The following is a 22,133-nucleotide window of genomic DNA, read 5'->3' as shown; positions in this document are numbered from 1 at the left end:
TTCAACAAATTTCCAGGAATTCCTGTTTTTGTCTAACCTTATTTCCAACCTTCTTTAGTGCGATAACTCCTTTCACGTTTTTCAACCCATTTCAAGCGTTCCACTGTCAAAACATTCCTCTTAGTCAGGACAAAAAACCAAGTTGGTTTAAGAACTTGAAAAATTCCCGGTTTTCCCAAAATTCCATAATACCATTTTTCAATTAAAAAATGTTTCCTACTTCAACATTTCTTGACAGATTTAAACAATTCCAACACCAACCAATTCATCCATTCAGGACATTCATGCTCCTAATCATTTTCAAAAAATCCCAATTTTCCCAAAATTTCCAGGAAGTTCCGAATGAAATGAATGGGACATTTTTCCAAGTCGCACAATTCGCACATTTTTCAACCCATTAATTTCCCAGAATTGTAGGTTTTCCGGGACATTTTTCCCGTTCAAAATGAATTGGCCATTTTTCAAACATTCACCATTTCCACATTTTTCAACTGATTCAAATCATTCCACCTTCAACATATTCCACCATCCTGGATATTCTAACTATCATTTTTCAAATTTTTCAAATTTCCAGGAATTCCCAGATTTCTCGTTTTTTTCAAACCCTTTTTTCTGTCGACTACTCTTTCCACATTTTTCAAGCGTTACACTGTCAAATCATTCCTCTTAATCAGGACAAAAAAACAAGTTTTTTTTTAACTGGAAAAATTCCCGGTTTTCCTGAAATTCTGTAACACCATTTTTCAATTAAAGAGCTGTTACTACTTCAACATTTCTCAACCCTAATACCATTTTTCAGAATTGTAGGTTTTCCGGGACATGTTTCCCGTTCAAAATAATTTGGCCATTTTTCACATTCACCATTCCCACATTTTTCAACCTATTCTAACTATTCCGCCTTCAACATATTCCACCATCCTGGACATTCTAACTATCATTTTTCCAAGTTGAAAACATTTTTCAAACCCTTTTTTCACCTTTTTTTCTGTCGACTACTCTTTCCAAATTGTTCAACCGTTCTACCGTCAAATCATTCCTCTTAATCAGGACAAAAAACAAAGTTGTTTTTTTAACTAGAAAAATTCCCGGTTTTCCCGAAATTCCAGGAATTCCGTAATAGAATTTCTCAATTAAAATTGTTACCACTTCAACATTTCTCAACCAATTTGAAAAATTCCAACACCAACCATTTCAACTCATTCAGAACATTCCATTTTTATTTTTTTTTTAGCATTTTCCAAAAAATTCCCGTTTTCCTGAAATTTCAATGAAATTCCCATGAAAAGAATGGGACATTTATCTAAGTAGCACAACTCCCACATTTTTTATCCGATTCAAACCATTCCAACTTCAAAATATTCAGCCTGTTCAGGAATTGTGTGCTCCCTTTCAACAATTATTTTAAAAAATCCCGGATTTCCTAGAATTCCCAGTTTTTAGGGACATTTTCCCCATTCAAAATGAATTGTCCATTTTTCAAACTTCAAACCATTCCACTTTCAACACATTCAATTCATACTGGAAATTCAAACAACCATTTTTCCACGTTCAACAAATTTCCAGGAATTCCTGTTTTTGTCTAACCTTATTTCCAACCTTCTTTAGTGCGAAGACTCCTTTCACGTTTTTCAACCCATTTCAAGCGTTCCACTGTCAAAACATTCCTCTTAGTCAGGACAAAAAACCAATTTGGTTTAAGAACTTGAAAAATTCCCGGTTTTCCAAAAATTCCCTAATACCATTTTTCAATTAAAAAATGTTTCCTACTTCAACATTTCTTGACAGATTTAAACAATTCCAACACCAACCAATTCATCCATTCAGGACATTCATGCTCCTAATCATTTTCAAAAAATCAAAATTTTCCCAAAATTCCCAAATTTCCAGGAAGTTCCCATTGAAATGAATGGGACATTCTTCCAAGTCGCACAATTCCCACATTTTTCAACCTATTCATTTCCCAGAATTGTAGGTTTTCCGGGACATGTTTCCCGTTCAAAATAATTTGGCCATTTTTCACATTCACCATTCCCACATTTTTCAACCTATTCTAACTATTCCGCCTTCAACATATTCCACTATCCTGGACATTCTAACTATCATTTTTCCAAGTTAAAAACATTTTTCAAACCCTTTTTTCACCTTTTTTTCTGTCGACTACTCTTTCCAAATTCTTCAACCGTTCTACCGTCAAATCATTCCTCTTAATCAGGACAAAAAACAAAGTTGTTTTTTTGAACTGGAAAAATTTCCAGTTTTCCCGAAATTCCAGGAATTCCGTAATAGCATTTCTCAATTCAAATTGTTACTACTTCAACATTTCTCAACCAATTAGAAAAATTCCAACACCGACCATTTCAACTCATTCAGAACATTCACATTTTTTTAAGCATTTTCCAAAAAATTCCCGCTTTTCCTGAAATTTCAATGAAATTCCCATGAAAACAATGGGACATTTATCTAAGTAGCACAACTCCCACATTTTTTTATCCCATTCAAACCATTCCAACTTCAAAATATTCAGCCTGTTCAGGAATTGCGTGCTCCCTTTCAACAATTATTTTAAAAAATCCCGATTTCCCATAATTCCCAGTTTTTAGGGACATTTTCCCCATTCAAAGTGAATTGTCCATTTTTCAAACTTCAAAACATTCCACCTTCAACACATTCAATTCATACTGGAAATTTAAACAACTATTTTTCCACATTCAACAAATATCCAGGAATTCCTGTTTTTGTCTAACCTTATTTCCAACCTTCTTTAGTGCGATCACTCCTTTCACGTTTTTCAACCCATTTCAAGCGTTCCACTGTCAAAACATTCCTCTTAGTCAGGACAAAAAACCAAGTTGGTTTAAGAACTTGAAAAATTCCCGGTTTTCCCAAAATTCCATAATACCATTTTTCAGTTCAAATTTTTTTCCTACTTCAACATTTCTTGACAGATTTAAACAATTCCAACACCAACCAATTCATCCATTCAGGACATTCATGGTCCTAATCATTTTCAAAAAAATCCCAATTTTCCCAAAATTTCCAGGAAGTTCCCATTGAAATGAATGGGACATTTTTCCAAGTCGCACAATTCGCACATTTTTCAACCCATTAATTTCCCAGAATTGTAGGTTTTCCGGGACATTTTTCCCGTTCAAAATGAATTGGCCATTTTTCAAACATTCACCATTCCCACATTTTTCAACCTATTCTAACTATTCCGCCTTCAACATATTCCACCATCCTGGATATTCTATCATTTTTCAAATTTTTCAAATTTCCAGGAATTCCCAGATTTCTCGTTTTTTTCAAACCCTTTTTTCTGTCGACTACTCTTTCCACATTTTTCAACCGTTCTACCGTCAAATCATTCCTCTTAATCAGGACAAAAAACAAAGTTTTTTTTTAACTGGAAAAATTCCCGGTTTTCCTGAAATTCTGTAACACCATTTTTCAATTAAAGAGCTGTTACTACTTCAACATTTCTCAACCAATTAGAAAAATTCCAACACCGACCATTTCAACTCATTCAGAACATTCACATTTTTTTAAGCATTTTCCAAAAAATTCCCGCTTTTCCCGAAATTTCAATGAAATTCCCATGAAAAGAATGGGCCATTTATCCAAGTACCACAACTCCCACATTTTTTTATCCCATTCAAACCATTCCAACTTCAAAATATTCAGCCTGTTCAGGAATTGTGTGCTCCCTTTCAACAATTATTTTAAAAAATCCAGATTTCCCATAATTCCCAGTTTTTAGGGACATTTTCCCCATTCAAAGTGAATTGTCCATTTTTCAAACTTCAAAACATTCCACCTTCAACACATTCAATTCATCCTGGAAATTTAAACAACTATTTTTCCACGTTCAACAAATATCCAGGAATTCCTGTTTTTGTCTAACCTTATTTCCAACCTTCTTTAGTGCGATCACTCCTTTCACGTTTTTCAACCCATTTCAAGCGTTCCACTGTCAAAACATTCCTCTTAGTCAGGACAAAAAACCAAGTTGGTTTAAGAACTTGAAAAATTCCCGGTTTTCCCAAAATTCCATAATACCATTTTTCAATTAAAAAATGTTATACAATTTCTCAATTAAAACACTGTTACTACTTCAACATTTCTTGACCCATTTAAAAAATTCCAACACCAACCAATTCAGCTCATTCAGGACATTAATGCTCCTAAATCACATTCCAAAAAATCCTGCTTTTTCCCAAATTTCCAGGAAGTTCCCATTGAAATGAATGGGACATTTTTCCAAGTTGCACAATTCCCACATTTTTCAACCAATTCAAACCATTCCAACATCAACACATTCCACTCATCCTGGACATTCAAACTAACACTTTCCCAAGTTCCAAACCAAATTATGGTTTTCCTGGAAATTCACACTCTTAAACAATCAAACCATTCCAACATTCAAACTATTCTTACATTCATATGACATTCTGTCAGCATTTCACTTCAACTTCAGCTTTGGAGCATTCCCACATCATCAAGTTTGGCACATAAAACTCCATACTAACCAGGACTTGGGCTCGCCAAAATGAAGGTAGTTGATGCTGTAGAGGTCCATATCCTCTGTGTGCCAGGAGAAAGTTGTTTTCCACATGCCAAAGTACAGATACGGCGTGTTGACCCCCTGGATGGACACCCCACAGTCCTCTTCGATGAGGTCCAAGATGGAGTTGAGGTGGCCAATGTTCCATTCCTCCACGTCCTGCAGCACAGAGAGCTTGATGACAACGCTGCAAGAATGTCACCTGCTACAAGGGAGCCCAGCAAACGCTCCAGCCAGTGAAATTAAAAAACAAAGTCTACCTCGTCGTAGAGGCTGCCGCCGACGTCAGCTCCATAGATAGGCGACACAAAGGTGAGGTTCTTCCAGTATTTACGCTCCAGATCTTCATAGTTTAGGTAGCGAGGTGTACAGTACCTGTGGGCGAGCAGGAACACACCTTCACGTAGTTGTCGTGTATTTAAAAAGGTACAATACATATTTTAGTGAGATTGCAGCCAATGGCTAATTTCCATCAGGTTGATGTTTATATTATGAATAGAAACCTTCAAAACCTAGTCAACAGAACAACAATATTGCTGTTCTTGTTACAAACTCATGTTATAGACCACACAAATGCATAACACTATTAATTACGCCTGTCAAAGTTAACATGCTAACTATAAAACATTTTATCGGGCGATTACCGCAAACACTTCCTTTTTGACCCGAGGGACGTGCCGTAGCGGGGACAACTTGGCTGCAGTTTACTTGCTACTGATGAGCCACAAAGTCTACCTTATGGAAATATCAGGTTCAAAGCCATGGCAAGTTGTTCTCCCTACAAGAAAGGACTATTTTTCACCGTGAGAAGAGGCAACATCCCTGCAGCAAACGCCTGCTGTGCGTGTCGTTCTAGAGGTGGGTGGTGCTTCACTTCCGTGTTCAGATTAGGGTTAAGGTGCGTTGATAACATACCATTTATATTGTTACTGTGACTGATTGAGTAAGTAAGATGGCATAAGTGATAACATATCATTTTTATTGTTACTGTGACTGATTGAGTAAGTAACATGGCATACGTGATAACATAACATTTATATTGTTACTGTGACTGATTGAATAAGTAACATGACATAAGTGATAACATAACATTTAGATTATTACTGAGACTGATTGAGTAAGTAAGATGACATAAGTGATAACATAACATTTATATTGTTACTGTCACTGATTTAGTAAGTAAGATGACATAAGTGATAACATAACATTTAGATTGTTACTGTGACTGATTGAATAAGTAACATGGCATAAGTGATAACATAACATTTAGATTGTTACTGTGACTGACTGAGTAAGAAAGATGACATAAGTGATAACATAACATTTATATTGTTACTGTGACTGCTTTAGTAAGTAAGATGGCATAAGTGATAACATAACATTTAGATTGTTACTGTGACTGATTTAGTAAGTAAGATGACATAAGTGATAACATAACATTTAGATTGTTACTGTGACTGATTTAGTAAGTAAGATGACATAAGTGATAACATAACATTTAGATTGTTACTGTGACTGCTTTAGTAAGTAAGATGGCATAAGTGATAACATAACATTTAGATTGTTACTGTGACTGACTGAGTAAGATGACATAGGTGATAACATAACATTTAGATTGTTACTGTGACTGCTTTAGTAAGTAAGATGACATAAGTGATAACATAACATTTATATTGTTACTGTGACTGATTGAGTAAGTAACATGGCATAAGTGATAACATAACATTTAGATTGTTACTGTCACTGATTAAGTAAGATGGCATAAGTGATAACATAACATTTAGATTATTACTGAGACTGATTGAGTAAGTAAGCTGACATAAGTGATAACATAACATTTATATTGTTACTGTCACTGATTTAGTAAGTAAGATGACATAAGTGATAACATAACATTTATATTGTTACTGTGACTGATTGAGTAAGTAAGATGACATAAGTGATAACATAACATTTATATTGTTACTGTCACTGATTTAGTAAGTAAGATGACATAAGTGATAACATAACATTTAGATTGTTACTGTGACTGATTCCCCCCACCCCCGAAGCTACTGTTTTTTCAGCAATTGAACATGCAAAAAAGATGTTTTAGTGTTTAAAGAATTTAAAAATGATCAACAGAGTTGACATAAATACATACCCTATTCATCCAAATAATTCACTGTCTGTTTCAGTCACTATGTTATTTAGTCACTACAGTAATTATGTTCACATCCACAGGAACCACATGGGTTAGCCTACTCTATACAGTATTTACAACCTTACTTGTGTTCACTTCACATCCACATGGTTCATCTACTTATTGACATAATTTACACATTACTTTGTCTGTTTCAGTCACTATGTTATTTAGTCACTACAGTAATTATGTTCACATCCACAGGAACCACATGGGTTAGCCTACTCTATACAGTTTTTACAACCTTACTAGTGTTCACTTCACATCCACATGGTTCATCTAGTTATTGACATTATTTACACATTACTATGTCTGTTTCAGTCACTATGTTATTTAGTCACTACAGGAATTATGTTCACATCCACAGGAACCACATGGGTTAGCCTACTCTATACAGTATTTACAACCACTTCACATCCACAGATAGTTCATCTAGTTATTGACATTATTTACACATTACTATGTCTGTTTCAGTCACTATGTTATTTAGTCACTACAGTAATTGTGTTCACATCCACAGGAACCACATGGGTTAGCCTACTCTATACAGTATTTACAACCTTACTTGTGTTCACTTCACATCCACATGGTTCATCTACTTATTGACATTATTTACACATTACTTTGTCTGTTTCAGTCACTATGTTATTTAGTCACTACAGTAATTATGTTCACATCCACAGGAACCACATGGGTTAGCCTACTCTATACAGTATTTACAACCTTACTAGTGTTCACTTCACATCCACAGATGGTTCATCTAGTTATTGACATTATTTACACATTACTATGTCTGTTTCAGTCACTATGTTATTTAGTCACTACAGTAATTATGTTCACATCCACAGGAACCACATGGGTTAGCCTACTCTATACAGTATTTACAACCTTACTAGTATTCACTTCACATCCACATGGTTCATCTAGTTATTGACATTATTTACACATTACTATGTCTGTTTCAGTCACAATGTTATTTAGTCACTACAGTAATTGTGTTCACATCCACAGGAACCACATGGGTTAGCCTACTCTATACAGTATTTACAACCTTACTAGTGTTCACTTCACATCCACAGATGGTTCATGTAGTTATTGACATTATTTACACATTACTATGTCTGTTTCAGTCACTATGTTATTGAGTCACTACAGTAATTATGTTCACATCCACAGGAACCACATGGGTTAGCCTACTCTATACAGTATTTACAACCTTACTAGTGTTCACTTCACATCCACAGATGGTTCATGTAGTTATTGACATTATTTACACATTACTATGTCTGTTTCAGTCACTATGTTATTGAGTCACTACAGTAATTATGTTCACATCCACAGGAACCACATGGGTTAGCCTACTCTTTACAGTATTTACAACCTTACTAGTGTTCACTTCACATCCACAGATGGTTCATGTAGTTATTGACATTATTTACACATTACTATGTCTGTTTCAGTCACTATGTTATTTATTTTGCTTTAGTGGATTCTGTCTTGGATTTTATAGCCAATTTCTGTCTCTTCGACTCCCTCTCCGCCCGCTTGAATATTCCCTTTTCTCTTCTCCGACTTAATCGCCGTCATTTGGGATGTATGTTGTGATTTCACTTCCTGGTTCCATGACCCGCCCTGTCTTGCCTCTGATTGGCCTGTTCCTAATGTTTTGCCCTAATCTTAACCAATGGTGACTCATCATAGTAAACATCCAACCGATCATGGATGTTCCTATACGTAAACCAACCAATCATCATTGATATTTCCTGTATAGTTTGTCCCCTGCCCGTGGAGTTGCTTCGCTACGTAGTTCCATTTTTAACTTCATATTTTTTAATGGAAAACCGTAGTTTCTACCACTGGATTATCAAAAACCGTACTCATTACGGTTGTTGGCGGGTATGGCAAAAAGACAGATCAAGATTTTAACACACACTGTAGGTCGGAAAAAATGAAGAAAAACGGAACATATATATATACAAACCCCGTTTCCATATGTGTTGGGAAATGGTGTTAGATGTAAATATAAACGGAATACAATGATTTGCAAATCATTTTCAAGCCATATTCAGTTGAATATGCTACAAAGACAACATATTTAATGTTCAAACTCATAAACTTTTTTTTTTTTTGCAAATAATAACTAACTTAGAATGTCATGGCTGCAACACGTGCCAAAGTAGTTGGGAAAGGGCATGTTCACCACTGTGTTACATGGCCTTTCCTTTTAACAACACTCAGTAAAGGTTTGGGAAGTGAGGAGACACATTTTTGAAGTGGAATTCTTTCCCATTCTTGCTTGATGTACAGCTTAAGTTGTTCAACAGTCCGGGGGTCTCCCTTCTCATATTTTAGGTGCCACACATTTTCAATGTCTGGACTACAGGCAGGCCAGTCTAGTACCCGCACTCTTTTACTATGAAGCCACGTTGATGTAACACGTGGCTTGGCATTGTCTTGCTGAAATAAGCAGGGGCGTCCATGGTAACGTTGCTTGGATGGCAACATATGTTGCTCCAAAAGCTGTATGTACCTTTCAGCATTAATGGTGCCTTCACAGATGTGTAAGTTACCCATGTCTTGGCCACTAATACACCCCCATACCATCACACATGCTGCCTTCTACACTTTCACCCTAGAACAATCCAGATGGTTCTTTTCCTCTTTGGTCCGGAGGACACGACGTCCACAGAACACTTTTCCACTTTGCATCAGTCCATCTTAGATGAGCTCAGGCCCAGCGAAGCCGACGGCGTTTCTGGGTGTTGTTGATAAACGGTTTTCGCCTTGCATAGGAGAGTTTTAACTTGCACTTACAGATGTAGCGACCAACTGTAGTTACTGACAGTGGGTTTCTGAAGTGTTCCATGTGGTGATATCCTTTACACACTGATGTGGCTTGTTGATGCAGTACAGCCTGAGGGATGGAAGGTCACGGGCTTAGCTGCTTACGTGCAGTGATTTCTCCACATTCTCTGAACCCTTTGATGATATTACGGAGCGTAGATGGTGAAATCCCTCAATTCCTTGCAATAGCTGCTTGAGAAAGGTTGTTCTTAAACTGTTCAACAATTTGCTCAGGCATGTGTTGACAAAGTGGTGACCCTCGCCCCATCCTTGTTTGTGAATGACTGAGCATTTCATGGAATCTACTTTTATACCCAATCATGGCACCCACCTGTTCCCAATTAGCCTGCACACCTGTGGGATGTTCCAAATAAGTGTTTGATGAGCATTCCTCAACTTTATCAGTATTTATTGCCACCTTTCCCAACTTCTTTGTCACGTGTTGCTGCCATCAAATTATAAAGTTAATGATTATTTGCACAAAAAAAAAAAAAGTTTATGAGTTTGAACATCAAATATGTTGTCTTTGTAGCATATTCAACTGAATATGGGTGGAAAATGATTTGCAAATCATTGTATTCCGTTTATATTTACATCTAACACAATTTCCCAACTCATATGGAAACGGGGTTTGTATTTACAGAGATAAAAAAAGACAGATTTCTGACTATAGACAGAAAAACCACGAGCCTGTACATAAATACAATGAATATTGTAATGAAAGGTCTACTCACATGTCACTGTTAGCCAGCCTCCTGAACTCCTGCACGCTGAGTGGCTTCTTCTGGATGTTGTACTGAGTGAAGAGCCCCGACTGGCCGGCCATCATCTGCTGGATGGGGGCGTCGATCATCAGCTCGTCGATGTCGTCGTAAGTACGACGAGGCTTCCAGCCTTTGGGAGGAATCACCTGAGGGACGGAGGAGAGGGATGATGCAAGTGTTGCTTCCAGGACGAGATGCAAGAACTTCCTACCTTAGCCAGACCTGCCCGGTGTGCGCCCTGAGACTCCATGTACACCAAGTACTTGTTGAAGTCCTTGAACTCCTCCATGGTGGGCCTGAAGGTCATGATCTTGCAGGTGGGGTTGGCAGGGGTGTACGCCTCTGCTTCCGCCATCCTGTCGCCTCATCAGATGGAAACTGGAACACAACCAGGTGGATTATTACATTTTGGTTCAAATGGCAGCACAATAACCTCCATCTACCAGCCCCTCTATTTGGGAGCTTTACCAACTTTTGGATCCAGACAAATGTGCGAACCGTGTCTCTGTGTACGCTTTACTCATCCATTTTGTGTCACACCTGCAGACAAAAATCAGGGCACAGCATTTTTGGGGAGGCGGAGCCCTCCACGTCACTTCTTGTGTGCTATTTCTGTCTTTTGACAAGTCTTGCCAACTCAATATGAGTCAACAGACCAGCGTGGAAAGAAGGAGGGAATCGCTGTGGAGTTTTTCAAAAAAAAAGAAAGAAAAAAAGACTATTTGCAAGAATTATATAAATGGAAGTAGGGTTGTACGGTATACCGGTACTAGTACTCTTTTATCCTGCACTACAACCAGCTAATGTAACAACATTTCGTTCTTATCTGTACTGTAAAGTTCAAATTTGAATGACAATAAAAAAGAAGTCTAAGTCTTCTTCTTTCTTTCTTTAGTTTATTTGGACCATGAACTAGGGATGATGTTTGATAAGGAATTATCGAGTTCGAGCCTATTATCGAATCCTCTTATCGAACCGATTCCTTATCGATTCTCTTATGGAGTCCAGATAGGTTGTTGTATATGGAAAAAAACACACAATATTTGGTCTAACAAAAGCTCACTTTTATTATATAATAAAAAAATAAAATCTAATAAATAAATACATATTGACTGTTACCCACCTAAAAAAATAAAATAAAATAAATAAATATTGACTGTTGTTACCCAAAGTATATTAAGTGGGATTTTTCAGAGAAACAAATACATACAGTAACACAAAAACAAGCTGCCTCTGTGATCACTATAGGTGTATAAATAATAATATAGTGTTAAATAAAATCAGTCCCTTGGGCACAAAACTGAAAATAATACAGCTCTCCAAAAAGTGCACTTCTGCTGCTATTGGAACATAACTGTTTGTTATGATGCTCTGACATTTTTGCACTTTATTTCTTTATTGAAAGAAACTTCTATGAAGAGAAAAGTTCTTTGCAAATGTGGTTACAATGCTAAAAAAATGAAAAGTTAAAGCTAAAAAAAGAGCTAGAGAATATAACAACTACACTACCCAGCATGCAACGGGAGTTACGAGCATGTGCGGTAGCCCCGAAAAGTGTTGCATGTTGCCACGCTGTGAAAGTAAACGTCAAGAACTCAGCCAACACGCCTCGTCTGCATTATTTATAATTAGACAAACAACACATCTACAGTGTGATTTTGTAACGTTTACAAGGAAAGAGAAAGAAAAGTTCAAAAAGGGAGATGTGTTGTATATATATGTATGTGCTGCGGTTGTTTTAAGAACGTTGCGACAGCTGCCGTAAAGGAGGTGCGTTGCTATGTTTCCGGTTGGTGGTAAAAGTGTTGGTCATGTGTTTTACCCTGCTCAAATCTCTCAGTAAAGTTATTCGATGGATTATAGCTTTTGTTTTTAACTTTATTACACCTTGGAGCGCTTTTTCCCGTCCATTGTTTTCCTGCTTTCCCTATCTGCGCCTAATGACTGAGCTACGTGACGCCATTTCTTGTGATGTCCCGCGGAGCATTTCTGGTCGGGACGGGATTCAAATAAAGAATCAACTCTTTCCCTTTACTACAGTGGTCTCGATAACGGGTACCGGTTCTCAAAAAGGGATTCGAGTCCAAAGACTCGGTTCTTTTCTTATCAAACAACCGGGAAAACCGGTTTCGAGTATCATCCCTACCATGAACACACTTACAGTATAATACATCACACAATTTCATATCATGTCCGAAAAGGAGTAGGAAGAAGCCAAGCTTATTTAATCCTACCCCTTTCCCACTTCAGAGCGTTTACAAATATATACATTAATTTTAGGCCTGCAACAACTAATCGATTAAATCGATTAAAATCGATTATAAAAATAGTTGGCGATTAATTTAGTCATCGATTCGTAGGATCTATGCTATGTGCATGCGCAGAGGCTTTTTTTTATATATATAATTCTTTTTTATTTTTTATAAACCTTTATTTATAAACTGCAACATGTACAAACAGCTGAGAAACAATCAAAATAAGTATGGTGCCAGTATGCTGGGTTTTTTTCCAATAAAATACTGGAAAGGATAGAAATGTGGTTTGTTTCTTTTATCCGATTATTAATCGAAGTAATAATCAACAGATTAATCGATTATCAAATTAATCGTTAGTTGCAGCCCTAATTCATTTACTGACTTTTTTTTTATAGTAAAATGACATTCGTGAATGAGTAATACAACAGTTTTGTAATATATAATGAAGTCCGTCATTATTAACATACTGAGATGAAGAATATCTTATTGTCAAAAAGGTTGTAAGTATTTTTCCTAATTCTTCTTCATTGTACTTTGTAAGCACTAGTCATTTGAACAACCTCTTAAAGTGGATCATATCAGTACAATGTTGAACTTCTTTACTTCATCCATTCCATCATTTAATTCCACATACTGATATGCTGAAGGTTTTAAGTGTTGTACGTGCATACAAATGTTTTAGATTACATTTTCCTCTAAGGTTATATTTCTCCTCTTTAGTTGAGAAGAATTGTTGTACATTCTTTGGTAGCAGGTAATAGTTAGGTTTGTACATCATTTTAGCTGTTTGCAATTTTACCAAATCATCAAACTTTAATATTTTTGACTCAATAAATAAAGTGTTTGTATGTTCTCTATATCCAACATTATGTATCAGTCTAATTGATCTTTTTTGTAACACGGTTAACGAATGTAGCGCACATTTGTAGTTATTTCCCATATTTCTACACAGTAACTCAGATATGTAACACTAGTGAGCAGTAGAGATAGTCGAAGTATAGTATCACGGTACTAATGAATCAAAAACGGTACTATACTCTGTTTGAAAAGTACCGGTTTCCCATGTTTAAAAAAATAAAAATTTAGCGGGCATGACGGCGCATCGTGACATTGCTGGTTTTACGAGCAGAGGAGCATGTTGGGCAGCGCACACACACAGAGTACTTACAAGCAGACACAGTGTGTGGACAGAAAAGGGAGAATGGACGCAATTTGGTGTAAAAAGTAAAGATAAAGGTGAAGTTATAACACTGAAACACCCTCAGGAAGAGCTGCTTTAAGACATGGCTAGCTAGCTAGCGGCTAACACCCATCCACAGTGTTTTAGCTACTTCTAAATGACTAACCCCTTGGCTCCATGGCGACAAATAAAGTACGTTTCTTACAGGTAACATTATCACTGGAGGACAAGGAATAGCTAAACATGCTTCACTACACACCGTAGGAGGATACAATAGCTCACCGGCATCACAATGTAAACAAACGGCATGTGTGGATCTACACCTGACATCCACTGTAATGATACCAAGTACAAGAACGTATCTAGTCGATACTACTATGATTACATCACTATTTTTTATATTCACAAAATCTTTTTTCCTTTTTTTTTTAATTCATATTATTTTTATGAAGTCGGGAAATATGTCCCTGGACACATGAGGACTTTGAATATGACCAATGTATGATCCTGTAACTAATTAGGAGTCTTTGTTTGTTTACTTACTACTAAAAGACAAGTTGTCTAGTATGTTCACTATTTTATTTAAGGACTAAATAATAATAATAATGGATTAGATTAATACAATAACAAACACATGTTTCATGTTCCCTAAGATTTTTTTGTTCAATTAAAGACAGTAATGACATTCTTTGTGGTCCCCTTTATTTAGAAAAGTATCAAAATACATTTTGGTACCTGTACCAAAATATTGGTATGGAGACAACCCTATTTCAGAGTCAATAAAGGTTTTTTTTTTCCTATACCAAAACTTGCTAGCAGAGTTCTGGCTCCATACTCGTACAGTATGTTGATTTTTACTTCACTCTGATATTTACTTTGTGTAGTAAAGTAAAATCATCTGTTTAAATTACAGTTGAATTATAACAGATTTTAAAAATGAGTTAAAATCAACCCAACGTCCAACTAAAATGTGTACAGCAGATCAAAAGCAATTATTGTTTGACGAGTTGACTAAATGAAAAATAATTGCTGACTATTAAAATAATTGTTAGTTGCAGCTCTAAAATGTGTGCAGTACACTTTTGTCCCATTTGTTTGTGCTGCAAAACCATTATAGTTTTTAAGTTATTTACGTTTTATGGAGTCTATTATACAGCATTATTCACATGTGAATAATATAAATACAGTCTATTATACAGCATAATTCACATGTGAATAATATAACTACAGTCTATTATACAGCATAATTCACATGTGAATAATATAAATACAGTCTATTATACAGCATAATTCACATGTGAATAATATAAATACAGTCTATTATACAGCATTATTCACATGTGAATAATATAAATACATTATACATTTAAGTACAGTCAAAAAGGAACACATGCGTTATACAGTCTGATGGCTGTCGGAATGAAGGACTTCCTGTGTCGTTCTGTGTTGCATTTTGGTATTTTGGTAAATATCTTGTCTTTGCAGTCTATTCAATTGAATATAAAATGAAAGGGATTTGCAAATCATTGTATTCTCTTTTTAATTACCATTTACACCACGTGACAACTTCACTGCTTTCGGCTTGTGTAAAATAAGAGAGTAGGTGAGCATGTATAGTATATGTAATTCATGTCATGACCAGCAGGTGGGGGTGTCGGTCGCCATAAAGTGGATTAAATGCCAGCCAATCCTTTCATGCTGCCAAGGAGGATCTTCCACGTTCCTCCATCCCACTCCATAATATGACTTTTACTCCCCGAACTAACGAAGCAGCAATATTCTATATTTGCAAACCGGACCGTCACCGACATAAGTGTCGTGTGTGACGTAATCAGCCTTTGCTTACGTAATGTTTACACTCTCTTTCTTGTTTACACCACTCGCCATTGTCCCGCCAGTCACCTTTAAAATCATGCTAAAACCCCCCGTTACGTCATGCATGAACATAAAACACAAGACTATTAGTGGAAAATAGATGATGTTTGTGGCGAAACTTGCCTTTTAACGCCGCTTGGATGGTGATTACACGGCTAATCTTTGTTGTCTGGCTAACCGCTAGCTATTTTTATGGACTTCCGCTCTTTTCGCCTTCAAAATAAGAGCTCAAGGCATATGCTATGTAACAGCTTATAACAGGTACTTAACATCACAAAGAGGCAAGTACATAAAAATAGATTACTAAGTTGTGTTGTGATGCTAAGTAGTGAAATAAAAAGACACATTGGCGTCACCGCGGCGTGTTTAACGAAGATGTTTCAACACGACTGGAGCTAACTACAGCTAGCACAGCACCGTGCTAACTGCTGGCTTTAAATGTCCCACGCAGGGAAATGTGGCCATCACAAACACGACGAGGCCCACATTAATCCCACGCAGGGGTGTTTGTGTGCATATTCCCCTAGCAGCCGTGCATAGAAACAGGCGTGCAGTGAAGATTAGTCGCCACAAAGCTGCCATTTAGCCAACTTATCCAGCTAGCCGTGCTAGTAGCTGTTAGCTGCTGGAGGAATGTGCAAACTGTCTGCTTCAAAGACCGCGCGCGATAATCCCGCCCGTGCAAAAGTGTGTTGTTATTGTTGTTGTTATTATTGAAGGTGCAATTATTACCGTGACTTGGAAGCAGCGAGCCGTGCAGTTGTTGTTATTTCCTTCCTAGTGCGGCCCAGCAGCTGATCACATGACAACTGCTGCTCGTGCTCGTGCTCGCGCTGCGCGGTCACGGCGTCCCCCTCTTTCTTTTTTTTTTTTTTTTTTTTTGAATTTTATAAACCTTTATTTATACATTTCAACATTGACAAACAGTTGAGAAATAATAATCAAAGTAAGTACAAAAACAGTACAAAACAGCGCCAGGGGGTTGTAAACTAAAATAGAATGCAATATATATATATATATATATATATATATATATATATATATATATATATATATATATATTAGGGCTGCAACAACTAATCGATTAAATCGATTAAAATCGATTATAAAAATAGTTGCCGATTAATTTAGTCACCAATTCGTTGGATCTATGCTATGCGCATGCGCAGGTGCTTTTTAAATTTTTTTTTAAATAAACCTTTATTTATAAACTGCAACATGTACAAACAGCTGAGAAACAATAATCAAAATAAGTATGGTGCCAGTATGCTGTTTTCTTTCAATAAAATACTGGAAAGGATAGAAATGTAGTTTGTCTCTTTTATCCGATTATTAATCGATTAATCGAAGTAATAATCGACAGATTGATCGATTATCAAATTAATCGTTAGTTATTGTAATATAAATACAGTCTATTATACAGCATTATTTACATGTGAATTTGCAGTCTATTCATATATATATATATATATATATATATATATATATATATATATATATATATATATATATATATATATATATATATATATATATATATATATATATATATATATATATTAGGTCTGCAACAACTAATCGATTAAATCGATTAAAATCGATTATAAAAATAGTTGCCGATTAATTTAGTCACCGATTCGTTGGATCTATGCTATGCGCATGCGCAGGTGCTTTTTACTTTTTTTTTCTTTTTTTTTTTTAATAAACCTTTATTTATAAACTGCAACATGTACAAACAGCTGAGAAACAATAATCAAAATAAGTATGGGGCCAGTATGCTGTTTTCTTTCAATAAAATACTGGAAAGGATAGAAATGTAGTTTGTCTCTTTTGTCCGATTATTAATCGATTAATCGAAGTAATAATCGACAGATTAATCGATTATCAAATTAATTGTTTGTTGCAGCCCTAATATATATATATATATATATACATATCAGGGGTGTGGGAAAAAATCTATTCGAATTCGAATCGCGATTCTCACGTGCGATTCAGAATCGATTCTCATTTTTAAAAAATCAATTTTTTTATTTTTGTAATTTTTTTTTAATGTATTTATTTTTTTAATGAATCAATCCAACAAAACAACACACAGCAATACCATAACAATGCAATCCAATTCCAAAAGCAAAGCCGAGCCAGCAACACTCAGAAGTGCAATAAACAGAGCAATTGAGAGGAGACACAAACACCACACAGAACAAACTAAAAGTAGTGAAACAAAAATGAATATTATCAACAACAGTATCAATATTAGTTACAATTTCAACATAGCAGTGATTAAAAATCCCTCATTGACATTATCATTAGACATTTATAAAAATAAAAAGAACAATAGTGTGACAGTGGCTTACACTTGCATGGCATCTCATAAGCTTGACAACACACTGTGTCCAATATTTTCACAAAGATAAAATAAGTCATGTTTTTGGTTCATTTAATAGTTCAAACAAATGTACATTATTGCAATCAGTTGATAAAACATTGTCCTTTACAATTATAAAAGCTTTTTACTCTGCTTGCATGTCAGCAGACTGGGGTAGATCCTGCTGAAATCTATGTATTCCATGAATAGACAATCCTTTTCAATCGGGAAAATATCCTTTTTGAATTGAGAATCGCGTTCAATCGAAAAAAATCGATTTTGAATCGAATCGTGACCCCAAGAATCGATATTGAATCGAATCGTGGGACACTCAAAGATTCGCAGCCCTAATATATATATATATATATATATATATATATATATATATATATATATATATATATATATATATATATATATATATATATATATATATATATATATATATATATATATATATATATATATATATATATATGTATATGTATATATATATATATATATATATATATATATATATATTTCTCCCGATTTCCACCCGGACAACAATATTGGGGGCGTGCCTTTAGCGTCCTCTCTCACCTGAAACCTTCACCCTTTAACGGCCGCATGATGTCCTCAGTCACGTCCGCTTTTCCTCCATATTTACAGCGTGCCGGCCCGGTCACAACTAACAACTATGGCTTTTGGAACTCAGTGCACACACACAACAACCTATCTGGATTCCATAAGAGATTCCATAAGGAAGTGGTTCCATAAGAGGATTCGCTAATGGCATCGACATCAATAATTTCTTAACGAACATCATCCCTATCCTCCTCCTTTTATTTATATATATATATGGATTGTAAATAATGTAAATAATTCAATGAATATACTCTGATGTTTATCTTGTGTGATGACTGTATTATGATGATAGTATATATCTGTATCATGAATCAATTTAAGTGGACCCCGACTTAAACAAGTTGAAAAACTTATTGGGGTGTTACCATTTAGTGGTCAATTGTACGGAATATGTACTGTACTGTGCAACCTACTAATAAAAGTCTCAATCAATCATATATATATATATATATATGTATATATATATATATATATATATATATATATATATATATATATCCATCCATCCATCCATCCATTTTCTACCGCTTGTCCCTTTTGGGGTGACGGGGGGGGGGGCTGGAGCCTATCTCAGCTGCATTCGGGCGGAAGGCGGGGTACACCCTGGACAAATCGCCACCTCATCACAGGGCCAACACAGATAGACAGACAACATTCACACTGACATTCACACACTAGGGCCCATTTAGTGTTGCCAATCAACCTATCCCCAGGTGCATGTTTTTGGATATATATATATATATATATATATATATATATATATATATATATATATATATATATATATATATATATATATATATATATATATATATATATATATATATATACATATATATATATATATATATATATACACTACCGTTCAAAAGTTTGGGGTCACCCAAACAATTTAGTGGAATAGCCTTCATTTCTAAGAACAAGAATAGACTGTGGAGTTTCAGATGAAAGTTCTCTTTTTCTGGCCATTTTGAGCGTTTAATTGACCCCACAAATGTGATGCTCCAGAAACTCAATCTGCTCAAAGGAAGGTCAGTTTTGTAGCTTCTGTAACGAGCTAAAGTGTTTTCAGATGTGTGAACATGATTGCACAAGGGTTTTCTAATCATCAATTAGCCTTCTGAGCCAATGAGCAAACACATTGTACCATTAGAACACTGGAGTGATAGTTGCTGGAAATGGGCCTCTATACACCTATGTAGATATTGCACCAAAAAGCAGACATTTGCAGCTAGAATAGTCATTTACCACATTAGCAATGTATAGAGTGTATTTCTTTCAAGTTAAGACTAGTTTAAAGTTATCTTCATTGAAAAGTACAGTGCTTTTCCTTCAAAAATAAGGACATTTACATGTGACCCCAAACTTTTGAACGGTAGTGTCTATATATATATATATATATATATATATATATATATATATATATATATATATATATATATATATATATATATATATATATATATATATACCCTCTCAAGGTTGGCAAGTAAGCCATGGGCTCACTCAATTTCAGTAAATAACTTAAATTACAGCTTTTTGGTTGATAGAGGTAGAGAGTGTTTTAACATAGAGTTCTAATTCTTTTTTTTAAAGGCACAAAAAAACAGGTCGGGTATTGAAAAACGTACATTTATGAATATAAAACCTAGCCAATAGTATAATGAGGATGCAAATTCCTTTTAAAATTTTTTTTCATACAGTGTAAATCAGACCTGGGCATTCTGCGGCCCGCGGGCCACATCCGGCCCTTTGTGCGTCCCAGTCCGGCCCGCGTGAGGCCAATTATAAATTACAAAATCAATTTTAAAAAGTATCTATGTCGAGTGTGCAATACAACGGTGCTGCTTTTGTTTTGAAAATCGTTATTTGTATTACTTCCGTGTGGACGTATGCGTGATTGTGAGTGAATGTGAACAGCTGCAATCATTAATTACAAAATAAAGTTGAAAAAACATCTATGTCGTGCGCGCAATACAACTGTGCTGCTTTTATTTTGAAAAGTATTATTTATGGGCGTGTGTCCGTGTGTAACCTGCGAGTGAAGGTGCACATGCAGCGACAAGTGATGCACGGTTTACACCCGAGACGCTAAAAAGAGAAAAGTTGATGAGGAATGGCGTGTTTTCAACAAGACATGGACTGCCAAGCAACGTTCCCTCTAAGGTGCGCGCCTGCGCAATTGTGCACTGCTCAAGCGTCCTCTGCGCGCAGCAAATATATGCCGCGCACCAAATCAAATCCCATCTGAATTCTAAACAAAATAAACATATTTATTCTATGTAATTTTGCAATGCAACTTTGAGTGACAGTGACAACAAGCGGCCCTAATGGTGTTCGTCAACACCGTTCAATTGAACACCGTTCAATTATTGTAACGTCTATCGAGATGCTTCGAGGACAGGAATTATATCGATCACTTTATTGAGCAAAACTGTTTATATTCGGACATAACCACACCAAAAACATGAGTAAAACACTTCTATCTGGAAAAACTAGTCATTTTCTGCCGTACAAAGCAGGCCAAAAGCAACTTGTCATCTGTCACCAACACGCATACCACTAAACCACTGGTGCGTTTATGGCCACACAAAAAGTCGGACAACTCAAACACCACACAAAGTTACACTATGACTCCTCAGTCATACGTGTGCTTATTTTACTGTCATTTATTATTAATGTTAATTTATCTATATTAGTCATGGAATGCTGTTACACACACTATGTTGAAGTATTACCATTATTATTAATTATTATTATTATTATTATTTATCTTACGGTATATATCAAAAATAATATTGAGCAAAATTTAATTGAAATATTGTCGATGTGGCCCTCCAGCAGTGCTCGGGTTGCTCATGCGGCCCCCGGTAAAAATTAATTGCCCACCCCTGTCATAGTCATTCACCGACGTCCCACAGGGGTGAGTTTTTCCTTGCCCGTATGTGGGCTCTGTACCGAGGATGTCGTTGTGGCTTGTGCAGCCCTTTGAGACACTTGTGATTTAGGGCTATATAAATAAACATTGATTGATTGATTGATGGTCGCTGATAAAAAAGCCTTGCCTGTACCGGAAGTAGTGTGACGTCACAGGTTGAAAGGCTCCTCACATTTCCCCATTGTTTACACCAGCAGTGAGAGCGATTCGGACAGAGAAAGCGACGATTACCCCATTAATTTGAGCGAGGATGAAAGATTCGTGGATGAGGAAAGTGAGAGTGAAGGATTAGAGTGCAGTGCAGGACGACAGGGTGTATCTTTTTTCGCTCTGACCGTAACTTAGGTACAAGGGTTCATTGGATTCCACACTCTCTCCTTTTTCTATTGTGGATAACGGATTTGTATTTTAAACCACCTGGGATACTATATCCTCTTGAAAATGAGAGTCGAGAACGCGAAATGGACATTCACAGTGACTTTTATCTCCACGACAATACATCGGCGAAGCACTTTAGCTACGGAGCTAACGTGATAGCATCG

General features: G+C 35.9%; 1 protein-coding gene across 1 annotated transcript in view; it reads right to left on the bottom strand.

Annotated features, from left to right (window-relative positions):
• LOC133633440 (lysine-specific demethylase 4C-like) overlaps positions 1 to 16,525 on the bottom strand; it is a 58,640-nt gene extending 42,115 nt beyond the window's left edge. Inside the window, exons 1-5 of the mRNA XM_062025966.1 lie at positions 16,394 to 16,525; positions 10,563 to 10,729; positions 10,322 to 10,497; positions 4,822 to 4,936; positions 4,527 to 4,720 (exon numbers count right to left, since the gene is read on the bottom strand). Coding sequence (XP_061881950.1) covers positions 4,527 to 4,720; positions 4,822 to 4,936; positions 10,322 to 10,497; positions 10,563 to 10,706 — 629 coding nt within the window. The 5' untranslated portion in view covers positions 10,707 to 10,729; positions 16,394 to 16,525. The remainder of the gene's footprint in view (positions 1 to 4,526; positions 4,721 to 4,821; positions 4,937 to 10,321; positions 10,498 to 10,562; positions 10,730 to 16,393) is intronic.
• Positions 16,526 to 22,133: the final 5,608 nt, after the last annotated feature.

The sequence above is a fragment of the Entelurus aequoreus genome, linkage group LG18 (assembly GCF_033978785.1).
Source record: "Entelurus aequoreus isolate RoL-2023_Sb linkage group LG18, RoL_Eaeq_v1.1, whole genome shotgun sequence".
NCBI lineage: Eukaryota > Metazoa > Chordata > Actinopteri > Syngnathiformes > Syngnathidae > Entelurus > Entelurus aequoreus.
This window is presented reverse-complemented; position numbering and strand designations above follow the sequence as displayed.